This window comes from Hydra vulgaris, chromosome 02, assembly GCF_038396675.1.
Source record: "Hydra vulgaris chromosome 02, alternate assembly HydraT2T_AEP".
In the NCBI taxonomy this organism is placed as follows: Eukaryota; Metazoa; Cnidaria; class Hydrozoa; order Anthoathecata; family Hydridae; genus Hydra; species Hydra vulgaris.
The window spans coordinates 36,092,501-36,111,634 of NC_088921.1; the positions used below are offsets into that span (position 1 = coordinate 36,092,501).

The window sequence follows — 19,134 nt, forward strand, 5'->3', positions numbered from 1 at the left end:
ACATTTTTAATTCTTTTTTTTGGGAAAAAAGATTTTTAAAAAGACTGAATAAATCAAGCAATTGATTATATAAAAAAGACTGAAAGAATCAAGTTGTTGATCTAATTGAAAAAATGTAACTAACTACAAAATTAGAACTCAGCCATTAAGAGTACCTAAAAATTCATTTTGATAATGGTTTTAAATGACATTTTTTTATGGATCATTGTAAAATATTAGACTATTTATGACTTCGACTTTTATATGTGTGTGTGTGTATATATATATATATATATATATATATATATATATATATATATATATATATATATATATATATATATATATATATATATATATATTTATATATATATATATATATATATATATATATATATATATATATATATATATATATATATATATATATATATATATATATATATATATATATATGTTAGGGCCTATTCTAGGAAAAAAATTTGGGCAGCGGTACCCCCCTTGTTCCGGCAAACTTTAGCGAATAATCAGCGTTTTTTTTTAACAAATATATATATATATATATATATAAATATAGATATATAAATACATATATATGTATAAATATATATATATATATATGTATAAATATATAAATATATATATATATTTACTCTTAACTCTTGTCAGAAAGTTTTTCCGTATTTTGTTGACAAAAAGTAAAAATTAAAATGCAAGACCGGAATTTTTTTTTTTATCAACTGATAGACTGCCTGCCCCAACGAACCAAAACCCCAACCAAAGATGTAGCAGCACTCTCTTGCGAGTCAGGCTAAAAGATAGTCGATGTAGCAGCACTCTGTTGCGAGTCAGACTATTTGTCAGTCGATATAGCAGCACTTTGTTGCAAGTCAGGCTATTTGTCAGTCGATATAGCAGCACTCCGTTGCGAGTCAGGCTACAAGATAGTCGATGTAGCAACACTCTGCGCATGATTTACATTAAAAAAAATAATAATAAAAACATTTTATTAAAAAAACTATAAATTAAAACATTGTTTATATATATATATATATATATATATTATATATATATATATATATATATATATATATATATATATATATATATATATATATATATATACATAGTAAACCTTTTTTTGTCAAAATATTTATTATTAAAAATATGTTTTCATTTCCAAAAAATGCACTAATACAAAGTATTTTTATATTTAAATAATTAATTAAACTTAAAAAAAAAAGCACTATACCGATTTATTGACACTATACTGACTATAATTAATTAAACTTTAAGCACTACTGATCTCAATAGTGCTTAAAGTTTAATTATTTAAATATAAAAATACTTTGTATTAGTGCATTTTTTGAAAATTAAAAAATATTTTTAATAATAAGTATTTTGAGAAAAAAAGATTTACTTATATTTACTGGTTTGACTATCTTTATATAAATATATATATATATATATATATATATATATATATATATATATATATATATATATATATATATATATATATATATATATATATATATATATTATCACATGGTAACCATATGGTTACTATGAACAATTAGTGTATCGTTAAAAAAGTATTTTAAGAAAATTATATTTAAGATTTTTTAGTTTCTACTAAGAATAAAATAAGACAATATTATTACAGTTTTATTACTATTTAAAAAAAAAAATTTTCATTGATTATTTTCATTGATTATATAATTATTGCTCTTTATTACTGCTTTTCTTGTATAATTTTATTTCATGTAAACATAGCTAAAATGAAAAAAAAGTCATATAACATCAAAGAAGCATTAGAAATATTACTTGCTCCATGTTCTATATATATATCTGATTCTGAGATGTCAGACTTAGATGAAGTTGATGATGAAGAAACATCTGTACACCCACACATTGATGTTGAGTCTGATGTAGATCTGATAGTTGAAGACACTGATGCAGTAAATAAACAAAACACTAATAAAATTGATTTCAGTAAAAACTCATCAAAGTATGAAAACAATATCCCTGAATGGAATAATAAAACTCCTACTGTCATCAAAATCTATAAACACTAATACTCAAGAGATCCAGCAATTATTAGGATTACAAATTTTAATGCCAATTGTGAATCTCCCTGCATACAATTTGTATTGGGCCCATCAAACTTGATATGCACCAATAGATGTTATGTTAATCAATCGCTATAAGTTATTGCGAGAAAATCTGCATGTAAGTGATAACACTAAACAAGATGAACCAGAAAATAAATCGAATAAACTTTTCAAAAGTCAGCCACTGTTAAATCATGTTCGGAAAAACTATTTATTGAACCTGAACTTGAACAATCGATGAACATATTCCTGCAAAACTAAAATATAGCAGTATTCGCCAGTACAACCCCAAAAAACCTGTAAAATGGGGGTTTGAAAACTTTGTACGTTCTGGATCATCAGCCATTATTTGTCTTTTTTTTTTGTATTCTTGCTCAGTCAATGACCAAAAATGTTCTGGTTTTTATGTAGTACAGAGATTGATTGAAACGTTACCAAGAAATCAAAATTTTAAATTTTTCTTTAATAATTGGTTTTCTTCAATACCGTTGTTTCTTTCTTTAAAAGAACAAGGCTTTTTAGCAACAGCCACGCTTCGACCAGATTGCACAAAAGGTTGTCCATTGCCAGATGAAAAAGATCTTAGAAAAACTGGTAGAGGTAGCCACAGTTTTCAAGTTGATGCTAAGAGTGGCTTAACAGTTACTAAATGGTATGATAGTAGATGCATTCGAATGATTACTAATTATTGTGATCCACAATCAATCGGTAAGGCAAAACGATGGGATCGACATTATAAGGATTTTGTTGAAACTAATTGCCCAACTGTATATAACAAATCAATGGGTGGAGTTGATCTGTCTGATATGTTAATAGCTTTATATAGAACATCAATGAAAACAAAAAGATGGTACCTCAAGGTCTTATTTCATTGTCTGATATAGCAAAAGTGAATGCTTGGCTTCTATCTATCGGCGTTATTATGGCAATTAAAAAGATCTAAAAAATATTAACTTAGTCTATTGCAGTTTAGAGTTTCCATAGCATCTGCACTTGTAAAAAATAAACATTATACAAAAATCAGTTGGTCGGCCCTTTAAAGAAAATCTATAATTGAGTTGCTTATTGAACAAAGGAAATGCCAGACACATTTACAATCTGATGATGCTCAGTTTGTTAGAATTGGTCATCTGCCTGAATTTCGAAACAAAAAGAACAAATGTTGTTTATGCAAAGTTGTTACAGAGCAAGTTTACTGCAAAAAATGCAATTTATGCCTATGTTTAAGTAATACCAGAAACTGTTTTTATGATTTTCATAATGAACAAATTACATTGCTATAGATATAATTCATAGACATATAACTTTATTCTTATTATTTGTGTTATATAAAATGTCCATGTAATTCTGATGTGTGAGCGAGGGGTGTGTGGGGAAGAGGTGTGTGTGCATACCTGTATATCTCTCAAAACTTGTATGCCACTAAGAGATATTTCTCTTAAATATAAACAACTTGTTTTATTTATTCAATGCATTTTCACAACTTTTTATGTAAACAAGTTTTCCTAATATAATTTATGTTTATTCCATAAATGTTCAGAGTAGCAAACGACCGGGGCTGGTATTTGACTGTGGCCAAGGCCGGTTCTACGGACAGTAATGCATAAACATTGGTGCATAATGACTTGTTTTTATATATCATATCAATATGCACTAATATTTATACAGCACCAACCATAAACCTGGCTTTGGCTCAGGTCAAATACCAGCCCCGGTAATTTACTAGTTCAGAGTAACCATATGGTAACCATCAATATTCTAAAAATTGCTGCAATCGGCATCAAAAACTTTTTTGTTTTAAAATCAGTTATCATAAATTAAAAACTTGTACAAAAAAAAAATTTTTTTTTACTTAATCCTAAGACATAGTGGTTGGTTACCCATAGTGAATAATAGAAATTATACAAGCCTTTCTGAGGAAAGGTGTGTGATTGAACACCTTATCTGAGTATGTATTATAATATTTTGTTTTGACAACTTGGTCACAGTATTTTGCAAGCTTTGATAATTTGATAAATTAAACTGAAGAGAAAATTATAAAAATAAACAAACCATAAACTGAAAATAGAAGCAAAATTTAAACAAATGATAAAACAGATAAAAGATAAACCAGAAAAAATTAAAGCATAAAAATAATGTTGTTTTAATTTTTAGTTTTCAAAGTGTTTCTCTTCATACAATTTATAAAGATCAAAGTTATTTTATTCAAGATTAAATAATTTAAAACTTAATTATTTGAAAATTTTAAACTTTGATATTTTCAACTTCAACTTTGATGTCTATTAAGCAAAAAAAATATAAAAAATAAAAAACATTAAAAGGATTTGAGCCCACATTCAAATCTGAACTAACAGTCCCGCCTCATATATAGAACATTAAATCATCCTAAACACAGCACTGATGTTATGTAAAAAAATTATCATCTTAAAAGGTTTGATGCTTTTAAATTTGAAAAGTTACAAGGTTTGAACTATTAATTGAGTAGCTTGTTAATTAAATATATATAATAATTTCATGCTAATAGATTTATGTCCTTGTTAGATGTTTTGTAGAGGGATGTTACTTTAACTGCAATATATTAATTAAATTAACATAGTTAATTAAATATATATAATTTTTTTAACTTTTACTGGTATATATTTTAACTGTTTTATTATTCTTTAAGATTTTGTTTCTCTTTTCAGTTTATTGTTTGTTTATTTTTAATTTTCTCTTAAGATTAGTTTGGTTTTTTCAGTGCACTTTTAAAACACACAAACTATCAAAATATGCAAAGTGTTTGTGACCAAGTTGTTGAAGCAAAATAATATATGCCTGGTTAGATAAGGCATCTGACCGCAAGGCATTCTTCAGAAGACTTGTTATACATGACATATTGAACAAATAATAGAAATTACCAGAGCCATATGATTCAACACAAGCTGGTTTTGGATAACTCACAGGTGGAATATTTTCTTTATGATAAGTTTTCTATAAAAAAACACAAAGTTTTAATCAGTTTACAAAATTGTGATGAACTTTTAAAAACAGTTAACACATGTTTCTCAGTTTGCAATTATTTCATTTAACTAAAAAAAAAAAAGTTTTATATTGTCTAATTTTATTATTTTTTTAAGTATTACTACTTTGCTTACATATAACTAATTACCAAAGTTTTAAGGAAAAAAATTTCTATTAAATTCATCAATAACTCAAATTGTGGAAATAAAAGGTGGAATTGTGGAAATAATTGTGGAATTGTGGAATTTCCATTGTGGAAATAAAAGAAGTTACGAAGTAGAAATTTAGAACTGAATTTCAGTTTATCTATAGATAAACTGAAATTCATTGAATTCAAATACATCTTGAATTAAAAAACAATTTTATAAGTAATATTGTTTATAATAACTTTTTGTTTGTTTAAAAAGTCTTTTAATTTTTTAATAAAAAAAGATTTTTAATTTTTTACACTCTAATACAATAATAAACACAATAATAAAATAATACTCAAATATCATTTAAATATATCATATGTACTTATTAGGGCATGCAATATAGATTTGGTACCATGGTTAATACTGGTATTTGGTTGTATAATGACTTTCAGTATTACAGGTATTTGTTTTGTATTTTTCACTATTTGTTATTTCTTTATAAACTAATTTTAGTTTTAAATAAACTAAATTTAGAACTTTTAATAATCTATTTACTTATTTAATTTTAGTATATTATTACATAAATTAATTTATTCAGTGAACTTATTTGAACTAAAAGTAATGTACTGATGACATCAATTATGTTTGGATACATATTTATACTATTACATGTCATATTGGATACAACTAGTTATCCGTAAAGTTTTGTACAAAAAAAAACTGTTCGACTATGGAGCAAAAAAATGAAAATAACCCAATAGCAAGCAAAGACAAAGTTTTTTCTGATTCTGATGACAAAACTAAATTTTGATATAAGAATAAATGTGTCAATTGATATATTGTCTGAAATTCATATTGAAAACACTGTTATTTATTCTTTGATAGCAAAAATTAGAAAAGTCATCAAAACTTTCAAAAAAATCTCTTTAAAAAATGTTTTGCTTTTAAAAAAACACAAATTGTCTGATAGTGTCCCAAAAAGCTTGATCAAATTGGAAGAAGACATTAACTTTTGTTTGGCAAAAATAAATTTTATTACCTTGCATTATCATGTAGATTGGAACCAATTAAAGGGGCAATTTAAACACTGTGTTGTGCTGATGCAAGTTTAATAACTGTCTATGTCAAATCAAATAATTTATGTTGGAGGAATTATCAAAGCAAGTTTACCATTAAGTTTAGAAATGAAGAAAGCTTTAATTCTTGAAATAAAAAAGAGGTGAAGCATCTATTCTGATGTTCTAGATTATAATCATTATCTACAGTGTGCTAAAGATGATAATCCAGTAAACGACATTAAGTGCTAAATGTCAATCATTATGGTTTATTTAACAACACTACAAAGAGTTCTATTTTAAAGCCTATTATTTTACTTGCGGATGAATTAAAGATTATTATAAAAAAAGATCCAACATTAGTTAATCCAGAACAAATAAAAACAAAAATATTACAACCCTCTCTCAACTCTATAACTCAAAAACACGCACCTTGACAAACAAAGCCACTGCCCAAAGAAACAAGTTGAGTGTGGTACTACCAGGGACATAGTGGGGATCGAACTTATCATTGAGTCTTGTGATAATTTACAAGAAACCAACTTATCATTGAAAGACAAACTGCAAGATAATATAAACAAAAAACAAATCAGGGATTCCACTAACTTAAATACCATTAAAATCTGGTAGTCTTAAAATAACAATGAAAAAGAATTACTAGAAAGGATTTTTTTGGCTGCTAGCATAATTTGTACCAAAATTAACTTTCAAATTTTGAATTGAAAAATTAACTTTCCAATTTTGATGATAATTCGCTAGACACTATTAGTTTTTTAAGATTTTATTTTTAAATTTAATTGACAATAACTCAATATATATATATATATATATATATATATATATATATATATATATATATATATATATATATATATATATATATATATATATATATATATATATATATATATGCAGATTCTAAAAAAAAGGGTTTATCTATTCTTTATGCTATTGCAATCATTAGGGGAAATACAACTTTTTTTGTTAAAAAGTATATACAATTGACACTAGTTAGATAAAACTATTACTATAAGCAAATTTGGATCTAATTTTCAGGTTTGTGGTTGCTTGATAAGAATTTATTTTTGTAATTGCATTTGGAAATCAGCTTTGTTTTTTTTATTCAGTAGCTTTTTGACAGAAATTAAAATAAATTTAAAGAAAGTAAGATAAATAGTTTCATAAAAACAGAGTAAGCATGTTTTTATTGTATTGTTGTACTCAGGGACTCTATTTAGGATGGTCCAAGTCAAATAAGGTGTTTTTTTTGAATTATTTCTCAGATTCCCATATATATTATGAAAGTGTGGTTGTATTTTATTTTCAAAAAAAATTCTTATCAACACTTTAAAAAACAAAATTACTCTACATTCTGTACTTGCATTGTATTCACAAATTGACTACCTCAAGTACTTAAGTAACAAAGTTTATAATCTATAGACCAAACTTTGGTTTAATAAATTGAATTATATTTTTTTAAATTTAAGAATATGCTTAAATTATTTTTTTAGAAAAAAATTTCTTTAAACAGAAGTAAAATAATTTATCAATTTTAATTCTAATTTTTTATAATTTAATTTTTCTTTTAACTTTTGCAATCACTGGTTTAATTTTTTCAATAGACAATTTAATTTTTTCAAGAAACAAAATATAATTAACTATTCAAAACATTAACGATTTAAAAAAACTTTCTTACTCACTTGCACTATGTTCTAAATGTGTATCGTTACTGTAGCTAGGTATACGTTTAACTTTCAGCAATGACTCTCGCTATGCTGGATATTACAGGCACTGCTGAATTAAATTTATAATTATTGAGCGTTAAATTCTTTAAAACTTTTTCAATTTTTTTTTCAATTTCAAATTTCAATTGCAAAATTATTTGAATAAGAGAATTTTAGAAGACTAAAATTCTTTTGTTCAAATAATTTAATTTCAACTAATTTAATTTTCAAATAATTTTTGGTTCAAATAATTTAATTAAATAGATTTCTTTTTAAATAAAATTCCTAAAAACAATTTGCGTATTTATAGAAAACTTTTGATCTTGATATTGCTTTAAATAAAATATTAAAAAATGGTATCCTTTTTTATGTTCTATTTGAGATTTCATTGTTAAAATAATTTTTAGTTATATGCTTCTATGTGTTAACAAGATATAATATATAAATAGAAGCATTTATATAACTTTTGTAAGTTTAGTATATTAGGTAAATTAAATAGTTGAGTGACTGTTAGTTACAGTAGTAACTTACAGTTACTTCAGTAACTGTAAGTTACTGAAGTAACTGTAAGTTACTGAAGTAACTGTAAGTTACTGAAGTAACTGTAAGTTACTGAAGTAACTGTAAGTTACTGAAGTAACTGTAAGTTACTGAAGTAACTGTAAGTTACTGAAGTAACTGTAAGTTACTGAAGTAACTGTAAGTTACAGTAGTAACTGTAAGTTACTGAAGTAACTGTAAGTTACTGTAGTAAGTACAGTTAGTAACTGAAGTAAGTGTAGTTACTGTAGTAAATTTACTGTGATATACTTTATCCATTCAGTAAATCAAACTAAATATAACTTTAAAATAATATTAACTTCAACACAGAGATTTAAAGTAAATTAAAGCACTTTATGTTGAATAAAATATCCACGCAAGAAAGTTAAAGATCATAATTCTATTTAAAAGATAAATTTAGCATGACATACTTTACAACCCCTAATAAAAAACTTAGACAAAAACATTACTTTTAAGAATGGCCAAAAAAATGCTAAATTAGAAAAAGAAAAAAAAATTACCAAAAAAACTAACAAATCGTAAAAATATTTTTTTAAGAAAAAACTAATCATGAAGGTGTGAAAACTATTCACGATACGCTTAATTCGAGCCCTGTATGTATGTATGTATATATGTATGTATATATATATATGTACATATATATATATATATATGTATATATATATATATATATATATATATATATATATATATATATATATATATATATATATATACACACATAAGTATGTATATATATATATATATATATATATATATATATATATATATATATATATATATATATAATTTTTTTTTAATTCCCAATGTTTTGAAGAACAATAACAATAAATATTCCCAATATCACAAAAACACCGTAAAAACATAATCCTGGCTAACACCCTGATTTCTTATCAAGATTTTTTTTTTTACCTACATCAATCCTATGTAATAGAAAATAACTATTTCCTAAATTTCATAAATATTTTATTTACCAGAGTGTGTCACAAGAATAATTATATGTTTTATCAAATTATAATAAATTTAAAGATAATTAACTTTTACTAAACTTTATCTCACTTAAACTTGATTTATTCAAAAATTATTTATAATAATTCACTTATTTTTTCCACTACTTGCATAATTTTGGAGACAGCATATCATTTTTTAGAGCTAGCATATTTTTAAAATATTTAATATTTTTATAAGGTTTTAGATATTACCATAAAGTTTTCAATATTTACTCAAGGTTTTTGATAATTCATGAGGTTTAAGATTCATTTAATCTTTTTTTTATTTCCTAATAAAACCTTTAATATTCATAAAATAAATCTTTTAAGGACTTGAGATTTGGTAAATAACCTATATTTAAGACTAATATATAAAAAGTAAATGACTCTAATATACAAATATATAAGTATAAAAAATAAATAAATAATATATAAAAAGTGTTTTTAATATACAAGAAATAATCATCTTCAAGATTTGTTTAAATAAAATAAAAAATACAAAATAATTTAAAAAAAGTTGATAATAAAAATATCAATTTACTTCAGCAATAGGATCTTTAACATTTTTGTAAGGATGCCAAGTCAATGGATGAACTGTTGACTGTCGTATACGAGAATCTACATTTTTTAGCTAAATATAAAAAACATGTTTTGTTTTCTAACATACTTTTAAAAATATATACAAATATGAACTTTACAAATTATTAATAAAATAATTTATTTAAATATTTAATTCTCATAAATATAAAATAATGTAAAATTAATAAAATAAGTTTTATGATTTATAACAAATTTATATATATATACATTTTATATACATTTTACATCATTTTTAAAAACATATTTATCTCCTCAAATAGGGAACAAGGGGAATGGAGAAGAATACTCAATTACATATATTTTCAGGATTTAAAAATCATTATTGTAATAATTATAATTAGAAAATCAGACAATTATCGATTTAACAAATCTATAACTGCATAATAGTATAATTCAGTAAGATTAAGTATAGCATTAAGTTTACAGTCAAAGTATAAATTTATTAAGAGCATTTATTTTAAACATTTTTTTTTATTGTATTGTAGCGCTGTATACAATAAAAATACAAATACAATAAAAAAGTAAGTTCTTTATTTTTATAATACAAATTTCCAACATGAAATGTATAAAATTGGACAAAAAAATGAAATTCTGTCTGTAATTCCAAAAGTATTCTTTACTAGGATGGCTGTTAATTTACGGGTGGGGCATAAAGAATGAGACAAATTTTATATCTGTTATTAAGAAGATACCAAAAAAATTATCTGCTCATTTTATATATTGATTTAATAAAGAAATAAAACTCTTTTATATAAAAAATGTTTATTTAAAATTAAGCCACCTTGATTTTGTTCAATAGCAAAAATTCAAGACCTGAAACTATCAATCGAATCTTGGATATTTTTCAAGGGTATTTCTTTAACAACTTCTTTTATTTTTTTAACAAGCTCAATCTTGTTACTAAAAGATTTTGATTTCAAACGATCCTCCACTTCACTTCAAAAAAAAATAATCTAAGGGATTAAGGTCTGGGGAGTTCGGCAGCCAGATTTTAGGTGGAATGTTTTCAATGCCCGTGAGCTCAAGGTTTTCAATAGTTTGTTTGCTTGTGTGTGACGTGGCGCCATCTTGTTGATAGATAAAATTATCTCCAATTAGTCGAATTCCTTCCTGTTTAACAATTGGTAGGACATTTTTTATGTAAAAATCAGAATTAAAGCTCATATTGTCTGGCTTAACTACTAATTTGGTTGGTCCATTTAAAAGTGAGTCCACACCACACCATGACTTTAAAAGTAAATTTATGTACTGAATGAAGGCCAATGCCTTCATTAGCAGCTTGTCTTGATTCAGCATAAATTCTGTTGTTTTGACGATTGTATTGCCCATCTTGATTGAATATCTTCTCATCTGAAAATAGGATTTTTCGGTAGTTTTCTCATTGGATAAGAAGTGGGTTTAGTGAACTGATTTCTTATTCAATGAGAAAATGACTTGCTTTTTTCAATGTGAGCTGCAGTTAATGCAGGAACACAAATTTTTTTGTATGCTTTCAATTTTAAGTCCTTGTTAACTATTCTACGAACAGTTCCAGATGAACAACTTGCTTCTCTGGCAATTTTTCAACTGACTTTTTTTTCTTGTTAGATACAAGATTTCGCCTCACTTTTGCGATGAATTGTTTTGTTTGAATGCTCCTTGGCCTACCAGGCGAGGTTTTGGCTGAGATTCTAGATTTAAGTATACGATTGACCCATCTGTACACTGTTGCTCTAGATGTTTCTGTTTGTAATAAACTGTAGATTTTTTGAGCCTTGAAACCTTTCTCTAGCCAAGATTTAATCATATTTCGGAAAATTAGATTTAGCATCATTATTTTAACAAATTCTAAAGGCTAAATTTCAAAAGCTATAAAATTTTAAAAAGGGTTTCATGATGTATAATAATATATATAAAACTTGAAATAATTTATTTGCAACATTATAAAATTTATTTGCAACATTACAAAATTAATCGGCAAAATTTGTCTCATTCTTTATGCCCCACCCGTTATATATATATAATATATATATATATATATATATATATATATATATATATATATATATATATATATATATATATATATATATATATATATAATATATATATATAATATATATATATAATATATATATATAATATATATATATAATATATATATATATAATATATATATTATATATATATAATATATATAACATATATATATATATATATATATATATATATATATATATATATATATATATATATATATATATATATATATATATATATATATATATATATATATATATACATATATGTACAAATGCTAACAAAATTTATGTGTATAAAATACATTATATAAAATATACTAAATAAATTCTTTTACTTACCTCCTTTTTTGCTTCAGCAACTGATGCCCAAGCATCACTTAATGCTACAATAAAAATTATAAAATAAATAATTATCTGTATGCAAACTTGTATTTATGCAATATATAATATACATAAAACATTTGCTATCAATCTTATCTATACCATGCATAAATTTTTATAATTGGATCAATTTTTTTTTCTAGTCTCCACTAACCTGGTTAAGCTGGCAAAATAATCTCTATACTTAATGCAACTGAGACAAGTTTTGTTTGTTATCATTTATGGCTTGAACTGTCACATTTGATTTTAATAAATGAAAATTGGAGGGCTCGACCTTATAATTTTATTTATTTAGTGTTTGTTTTAATTTGGTCTTCAATCATTTATTAATTATAGAGATTTTAAAAAATGATTTTTCCTTTTTTTCAATACTTTTCCCTGCTTGATGAACTTAAAGAGAAAAGAAGCTAGAACGATTCCAAAATGTACTTTATCTGTTTAAAATTTGACATTTTAAGATATTGGGCAATAAACATAAATACTAAAAATTTTTTTTTTTTTTTTTTTTTTGCAAACTAGTAGGAAATCATTATTATAAGTCAAGTTTTTTAAACTATTAAAGCTGTTGTCAAACAAAAAATTACCAAAATAAAACAAAGCAAATTTAAAAAAAAATTTAGCTAACATTATAAGCTTTGCAAATAATATATAATGGAGAGGAAAGGCTTAAAATGCAAGCAAGATAACTCCATTTCAGCGATTGTAGCTGTATGATAACATTTTCTTAGCAAATGATAAAAATGTATATGGTTGAGTTTACTGGAATTATCTTGGTTGCAGATTAAGATATTTGTAAGAAATCATACTGAAAAATGACACAAGTAATAAGGATTTTTTTAAATGAGTCTAAAAGATAACAGGAAAAACTTTGTAAATTTAGTAAAAACACTTGCTACTTAAAAGAATTAAAAATAGTTAACTACACACCAGTAAGTGAAGAACCATAAACATTTTCTATATGTAAACTTGGCTCGTTAATTTTTCTTCCTTTAAAATGTGACATTTGACAAACTTTTTAATGTTAACATGTATACCTAAACGCAAAAATAAAGAATAAACAAAAAAAACATTTTATTTCATAAAATTCAAAGTTGATATAACATTGAAAAACTTCAGCAAAGCATTTGATCAAGTTCCACACACAAGACTTTGTGACACAAGACTTTTGTGTGTGGAACAAGTTCCACGCACAAGATTTTGTGACACAAGACTTTGGTGTGGGGAACAAGTTCCACACACAAAAACTTAACAGCTCAGTGCGGTTTCTCAGGGCACAGTTCATAGGCTATTACTTTTTTAATATTTATAAACAACTTGGCATCACAAATCTAAAATAATGCATAACTTTTTGCAGATGACACAAAAATGATTAAAATCATTAAACACAAAAACGACTCAATGTAAAGTAATTCAACTAATTAAGTCCCCGCAACTCCATATTTCAGTATAATGTCATCTGTGTGTATCTAATGCTGCATTCATATATGTATGTGTATGTATGTGCATGTATGTGTGTGTATATATATACATATATACATATATATATACATATATACATATATATATATATATATATATATATATATATATATATATATATATATATATATATAGATATATATATATATATATATATATATATATAGATATAGATATATATTATTTTTGGGTTCGGGCAGGTACTATCTAGATATGAAGAACTTTTATTATAGCAAAAAAAGAAAGCATTTTTTTTGCTATTATTTGCAGTATTGTTCTTTATCTGGAATGAGTGTCTGCATTCAAAATAAATTAAAATATTATATCTTATACTGCTGATTTAGGTGAGCAGTGTGATGTCATACTGAAATAGCCTGCTGCCGGGGGGTCAGTACATACATCAACTGACAAATAGCCTGACTCACAGCGGAGTACTGCAACATCGACTATGGGTTTGGCACGAGGCAGCAATCTTTTCATTCATTATTTTTTATTTTTTTCTTCTTTTTCTAAAAAAGCTGTATAGATTTAGATAAGCAAAAAAGTTAGCACATGCTTACATAAATATGCTGTAGTAGATATATATAAATATATTATATAAAAACTTTTTTTTTTAATTATATAATATTTATTATTATATTAAAGGTTTTATGCAAAATTTTTGGTATATATATAAATATAGCAGTTGACTATATAAAAATAGTCAACTGTTATCAATCAAGGGATATAAAATATACCAAAATAATAGTAATAATAATAATAATATTAACATACAAGTAAAAAATGCAGTTTTATTTTAAAACAAATTTATTGTTGTTAAATATATTAAGAGTTATATTTAAATATTAAAAATTAATTGCTATATTAAAAATAAAAGCAATTTAAAGAAGAACAGAACAACAAAAATAACATGTGGGACACTTTTAATCCTATACTTCAGAAAGTTTTAAATAACAAAGAAAACTTATTAGGCGCTAGAAAAATAAAAGTTAATCAAATTAAATCAAGTTATGTAAGTTTTAATTACATCCTATGATGTGATGTAAAATTCAACTGACATTACCATCAAACTTTATTGTTTTGAAATAACTAAATAAACAACATCAATATATTAAACATTTTTTTAATAAAAAAATTGTCATAATTTAAAAAAAATAGAGACCTATTCAGTTACTTGCAATTTTTTCATCTCTCTGTTTCTTCAAAATCTTTAAACCCACATAGAGAACAATAGGAACTAAACAAACACCAAAATATACCAAAATTTTAGCTTACCAATATGTTAGAATTGATTTAGAAAAGTTTATTTGAAAAATGGTAAAAATTTTATACTACATTAAATGGTAAACCTTATCCATTTTGTCATATATACAATATACTTGAGATATATGAATTACTATTTTTGTGTATTAGGATCAGTACTTTCCTGCAGTGCATAGATTCTACAAATATTCTGCTTTAAAAATACCTAAATCTAAACAGTTTTTTCGGAAAGAAAAAGAAATAGTAAAAAAAAAGTTTTTTTTGCTGCAATAAAAGTTTTCCATATCTAGATAATACACGTCCAAACCCACAGTCAATGTTTGTACTGATGTATTTTGTAAAAAAAATTTTTTTTTCTTAATGTTTTTTATAAAAAAAAAAAGATGATTATTTTTGAAATTTTTATACAATTTTGCTTCTTTTGAGATCCAACATGATATACTTTTGAATAACTTTTTTTCTGTTAATAATATTAGGGACCTGTCTGATGTTTAAGGGTCTTGAGGGACCCTTAAAAATTTTTTTTTTTCAAAAAAATTTTTTATTCCAGTATTATTAAAGAGCAATAAAGTTTTTTATATTATTTTTCTTCCTGAAAAAACTGTATAGAAAAAAGTCTGCATTTTTTTGCAGGAGTATTTATATATACTACTATATATATATATATATATATATATATATATATATATATATATATATATATATATATATATATATATATATATATATATATATATATATATATATATATATATATATATATATATATATATATATATATATATATATATATATATATTATATAGCTAAAAACACTCTGAAGACCTTAAAAAACTAATAAATTACAAGATAAAGAAATAAAAAAGATTTCTTTATCGAATAGAAGATACATTGCCAAAAAAAAATCAGGTCTGCGTACAATCAGTTAAATGATGTTAAAGTTAGCGCTTCCACTGTCAACAATCGACTGAAGAAATTTGGTCTGCATGGGTATGTAGTTGCTTGTAAATCATTATCAAGGTAGATTAATATAACAAAAAAGTTAAATTGGGCTAAAACACATGAATATTGGACAATTAAAAAATAGAAAAACGTTTCTTGGATAGATAAGTCCAAACTTAAAGTTTTTGTTTTAAAATGTTGTGTTTTTGTATGCAGATATGCATACAAAAACACAATAAAGTTTAACAAAAGAAATCTATAAAGACATTATGGAACATCAAGTACTGCTGCCTGGCGAGAGATTATTTTTGAATCTGTTTTTATGCACAATAATGATCTGAAACATACCAGCAAAATCTGCAAAAGCTATTTAGAAGATTTTCAAAATCAGCAAATACTAAAAATAATGGAATGGCCACCACAACCACCAGATCATAATTCCATTTAGTTATTATGGGAAGATTTCCCAACAAATGTAACATTGTTTTTATTTTAAAAATTAACTTAAAAGACCAGAAAAAAATTTTAAATTAACAGATGTTATAGTCATAATGTTAAACTGATACTATATTGGCGCGGATAAGGTTTCTTAACAATGGTGTAGGCAACTTAGGATAAAAAAATCTATTACAAAATTCCCAATTTAATTGTGTGTATGGGTAGGAGTAACTCATAAAACCTGATTATAATCACCCTAGTGATAGTATCACAACAAAATTATTAGTACTGAACTGCAAAACAAAATGCCAGAAAGAGCATGTAGTTGTGAAAATTTGCTTATTCCATGTTATATTTAAATAAAAACTATGGTAATCCATTCAAAACACACAAGCTTAGAACCATGTACGTAAAACTTTTTAAAAATATTTAAATTTATTATATCATTAAATACTGTAGCACCTGTGATAGCAATTCCAATGATTTTTTTTATCTTGATTTTTTCCATTAGAATACTTTTTAAACTTCAAAAAAAAAAAATAGATTTTAATAACAATAAACAATAAAATTTATATAAAAACAAAATAACTTGCATATTTAACATATTTTAACATAACTAATTTTAATTTTAATCAATATCGATCAATCATTAATCGTTAAGCAATCCTATTATACATTTTTATTTATTTGAATAAGTATAGACAGGGCTGTGGAGTCAGAGTCGCAACATTTTTATGAAAGTTGGAGTTGCTAAACAAAATTGCGACTCCAACTCCGATTGTAAAACTTCTCAGTATTGCAAGATATTCAATAAACATGTGATTATGGTTTGGACCATTTTCACTTTATTTTTAACAATATTTCTAGAGGTTATTTAAACCTTATTATTTATGTGATAATATATAAAGAAAAACTTTTAAAAAAATAAAATCAACTTTCAATGCAATATGTTCTTTTATTTCAAAAAAATAAGGTTTCCGAAACAATAATTCATGTCATTTATTTGCATGTTATTTGCTGAAATGCAAAACCTTATGAACCCTTTGAATTGAGAATAAATTATTTGAGAAAAAGTTATTTTTGAGTTGTGGCAAGATTGCAGTTTTATTTGTAGATTTGTTATACCTTTGTGATAGATAATAAAGATGTATTTTCCAAATTAGTTATTCTCTCAATAACAATATTTATAAAGTTTATTTTGTCTGTAAATTGTGTTTATTTTCAATTGTATATTTCATATTAGTTTGTTGATTTTTTAATAATTTAAGATATCATTCTGATTCTATTTCATTATTGAAACAAGAATAAATCTACATATCTTTTAATAGATTTTATATAAACTGGAGGTGTATATCAACTAATACTAAACCAATAGAATCAATGTCTTTTAGTGAGTGCATGTTGTTCTTGTGCAAAAAAATAACAATTTGACAAGCACAAATTTAAAGGCAAAATTAAAATTTGACAAGTATAAATTTAAGTTTAAATTTTTAGAAAACAAAAGTTTTGAATTAAAATTAGGGCTAATTAAAATTAGGACTAAGTTATTCTAAGAAAATATCAAATAAAAATTGAATATATTCAACAAAACTTAGAGTTCATTAGGATCAATGTACCATGACTGAAGACATTCAACAAATTGCATTGAACTACAGATGATAGTGTAGGTTTGAAGTAGATTGAATAAGATTTACCAAGTAACTTGATAGTTTATAAATATAAAGACAATCCTATCATACTTACTATTATTTGAATTGGATAATTGTTTGCCAGCATATGTGCATTCATTATGCCATACAAGTGTGGAGGGATTGTGCCACTTGGGGTAATATATATTTATATTTTATAAACTTTGTAATACTTTTTAAAGTATTTTAAACTTTACAAAGCAATTTTAAAATTGCTACTTGGTCAATAATTTTAGATTTACCAGGTTGATTTTTTGTATGTGAACTAAGCCTGAACTTTTGTCAAATGAATAAATACTTATTGTGCTATTTAATTTTGGTTCCCTTAGAACTTTGATTTGTTAAAACTTTTCTAAACTTGAAGAAAAAGTTTCATTTATTATATTACAAAAAAAACTTCAATACCAATGAAATCTTGCTACACAATCGTTTTGTTTAAATACTTAATAAAATTAATTGAAATTTTTTAATGCATTTTATGCAAAATTTAGATCAATAATTTGGTTAATGCAACAATTATGTTGAATTGATGTTAAACTTTTTTGCAAATAGATAAATAGAATTTTCAAATGCAAAAAACTGACTGTAATTTAAACTTTTAGTATTGTGAGATGATAAACTTTTTGAAAGTTATAAATAACAAAACTAAAATAATTTTATGAAATATGAAAAAAAAGTTTTTAAAGATATCACTACATATTATTTAAACTCATAATTTTAACTTTATAAGTTTCATGGCAAGCTAACAAAAGATTTTTGTTCAGAA

The 19,134-nt window shown here is 24.1% G+C and overlaps 1 protein-coding gene across 5 annotated transcripts in view; it reads right to left on the reverse strand.

Annotated features, from left to right (window-relative positions):
- Positions 1-18,743, reverse strand: part of LOC100208131 (centrosome-associated protein 350) — a 70,464-nt gene extending 51,721 nt beyond the window's left edge. For 2 of the 5 annotated variants that reach the window (XM_065790740.1, XM_065790737.1), the window contains exons 1-6: positions 17,143-17,222; positions 15,200-15,274; positions 13,486-13,592; positions 12,517-12,560; positions 10,098-10,187; positions 4,991-5,063 (exon numbers count right to left, since the gene is read on the reverse strand). In XM_065790740.1, the coding sequence (XP_065646812.1) occupies positions 4,991-5,063; positions 10,098-10,187; positions 12,517-12,560; positions 13,486-13,561 (283 nt within the window). In that variant the 5' untranslated portion in view covers positions 13,562-13,592; positions 15,200-15,274; positions 17,143-17,222. Of the gene's footprint in view, positions 1-4,990; positions 5,064-10,097; positions 10,188-12,516; positions 12,561-13,485; positions 13,593-15,199; positions 15,275-17,142; positions 17,223-18,423 lie in introns of those variants that run through there. The other 3 variants (XM_065790738.1, XM_065790741.1, XM_065790739.1) reach the window with 3 other exon arrangements.
- Positions 18,744-19,134: the final 391 nt, after the last annotated feature.